General features: G+C 43.4%; 1 protein-coding gene across 1 annotated transcript in view; it reads left to right on the plus strand.

The window, feature by feature from the left end:
* LOC122248874 (uncharacterized) overlaps nt 1–2,046 on the plus strand; it is a 12,344-nt gene extending 10,298 nt beyond the window's left edge. Inside the window, exons 8-9 of the mRNA XM_086534960.1 lie at nt 1,585–1,689; nt 1,966–2,046. Of these exons, the coding sequence (XP_086391086.1) occupies nt 1,585–1,689; nt 1,966–2,046 (186 nt within the window). The remainder of the gene's footprint in view (nt 1–1,584; nt 1,690–1,965) is intronic.
* The last annotated feature ends 454 nt before the right edge of the window (nt 2,047–2,500 follow it).

A 2,500-nucleotide genomic window follows, 5' to 3' on the forward strand; every position in this document is an offset into this window, starting at 1 on the left:
TCCTTCCTCCCCCTCTCTCTCTCTCTCTCTCTCTCCCTCCTCTCCCCCCCTCTCGCCTTCCCACTCTCTCTCTCTCTCTCTCTCTGTATTCCCTCTCTCTCTCTCTCTCTCTCTCTCTCTCTCTCTCCTCTACTGCCCCTCCTCTCTCTCCTCTGTTACCTTCTCTCGTCTTTCCTCTCTCTTCTCTCTCTCCTCTCTCTCTCTCTCTCTCTCTCCTCTCTCTCTCTCTCTCTCTCTCTCTCTCCCTCTCTCCCTCTCTCCCTCTCTCCTCTCTCCCTCTCCCTCTCCCTCTCATCCCTCTCTCTTCTCTCTTCTCTCTTCTCTAACATCTCTCTCCCCCTCTCTCTCTCTCTCTCTCTCTCTCTCTCTCTCTCTCTCTCTCTCTCTCTCTCTCTCTCTCTCTCTCTCTCTCTCTCTCTCTCTCTCTCCCTCCCTCCCGCCCTCTCTCTCTCTGTCTCTTTCTCTCTCTCTCTCTCTCTCTCCCTCCCTCTCTATTACCACAGTAATAGTAATGGATCTAATGGTAATAATGGTAACCATAATGGCAATGATAATAATGATGATCTCTTTCGCTCTCTCTCTCTCTCTCTCACACACACTTTTTTTTCCTCTCTTCCCCTATCTCTTCTTCCCTCCCCCCTCCTCTCTCTCTCCTTCTTGTTTTTCTTTCTTTTTCTCTCTCTCTTTCGGTCTCCGTCTCCCTCCCTCCCTCCTCCCCCTCCTGTCTCTCTCTCTCTCTCTCTCTCTCGCTCTCTCTCGCTCTCCCTCCCTCCCCCTCCTCTTCCCTCCCGCACTCCCTTCCTCTCTCTCTTCCTCTTTCTTTCTCTCTCTTCTTCGCTCTCCCCTCCATCTGTCTCTGATTATGTCATTCATAAAGGCCTAGCAAAAATCCCGACTTTCAGTTTCATCTAACCCTTCTCAAGTGGATTAGCAACTTCCTTTCTGGAACGTAGATTGCTGTCAGAAGAGACGACCTCTCTATTGTAGAGTGACTAGGGAGGGATGGAGGGAGGGGGAGGGTAGCTGACTAGGGAGGGATGGAGGGAGGGGGAGGGTAGCTGACTAGGGAGGGATGGAAGGGTAGGATAAGAGGTGGAGTGAGGGAAGAACAGAGAGAGAGAGAGAAAAGGAGGGAGGAAGAAATGGAGAAAGCGGCATTGAGCTAAGAAGAAAGGGAATCAGTCTCTAAAGATCGATTATTCATATAAATGTGCAAACCGTTTACGTGTCACCGCAGTATGTAGGCCTATTAATATTCTTTTCTCTTTCCTACAGGGAAGGATGAACTCTAGGATGAGAAAATAACATTATCTCGGATTGTTACTTTTATCTTGAGAACCTGAGCAGATTTCAAGATATCTTAATAAATGTATATCTTGTTATAAGCGTCTTATTATCCTATTTTCTGAATATGTTAGACTTATCCTTTTTTGCGAGGAAACCCAGTGTAGTCTTATCCTTGGAGCAACATAAATGCACGATCAAGCAGATGGTTGGATACTGACAATTCGTAAAAGCCTTAGAACTTCGGCCCATTATTGGCCTCTAAGCTTCTTTTATGTGTTGCAATTATATTATATGCAGCTGAATAAGAAGTTTGAAAATCTATTCAGGAAACATACCCCTTTAATGTCAACTATCCTTTACCGGTTTGAAGTTTCTCAAGATCTGCAAATCGGGAATTCACGTGTGATTGGAACTCAACTTTTTTTGAAGAAAAAATAGAGGATAATCTGTGGTAAAAATGTTTCACCGAATTTGCCCGAAACTGTTCTTAATCAGATTTTAATTTAATGTCACAAAATCATCAAATAATTAGGCAGAGCATGATAAAAGTTACCCAGAAAATGTAATTTAGTTTTTTCCCTCTATAAATCTTTAATACCTACCAGGGTAAAGAAAATTGACTGCTTTGTGCTTCTTTGAATGCTATTCTACATGTCTATGAGTTTCTCTTGTGGATAGAAGGCTGACACTGATTTAAATCATGCTTGTTTGATCATACCTTGTATGCGAGTTAGTGAAGAGAACTTTGCTTCAGTGTAATATAGTGTATCAAATTAATTATCTACGAAAGATATTGCACCAACGAACAATTTAGGGTTATCTATGTATAGAGCGTTAGTTAGTACAACTTCTTAATTAAAAGAATTTAGGGTTATCTATGTATAGAGCACTAGTTAGTACAACTTCTGAACGACCCGGCTCGTTCCTTTAGGCTCTTTTCACACGTATCGACTTTTCGACGTGTGCCGTCCACGACTCGACGTCGTATTTCCGCCGAAGCGCCGTGGACGGCGTGAAATGTACAATTTTGTACATGGCTCGCTGTGGATGCGTTCAAACCAGACTAATTGATAATTCAATATTCAGACGTTGAATTGGTAATTAGTCTGGTTCAGTAATTGTCTCAAGTAACAGAAAACCTTTTTCCCATCACTTCTGAGTTCCTCATACAGAGTAACAATAGCTCTCACCACAGGTCTGGCAACATTAGTCC

The sequence above is a fragment of the Penaeus japonicus genome, unplaced genomic scaffold, assembly GCF_977035675.1.
Source record: "Penaeus japonicus unplaced genomic scaffold, GWHDUDI00000001_assembly GWHDUDI00000042, whole genome shotgun sequence".
Taxonomy (NCBI): Eukaryota; Metazoa; Arthropoda; class Malacostraca; order Decapoda; family Penaeidae; genus Penaeus; species Penaeus japonicus.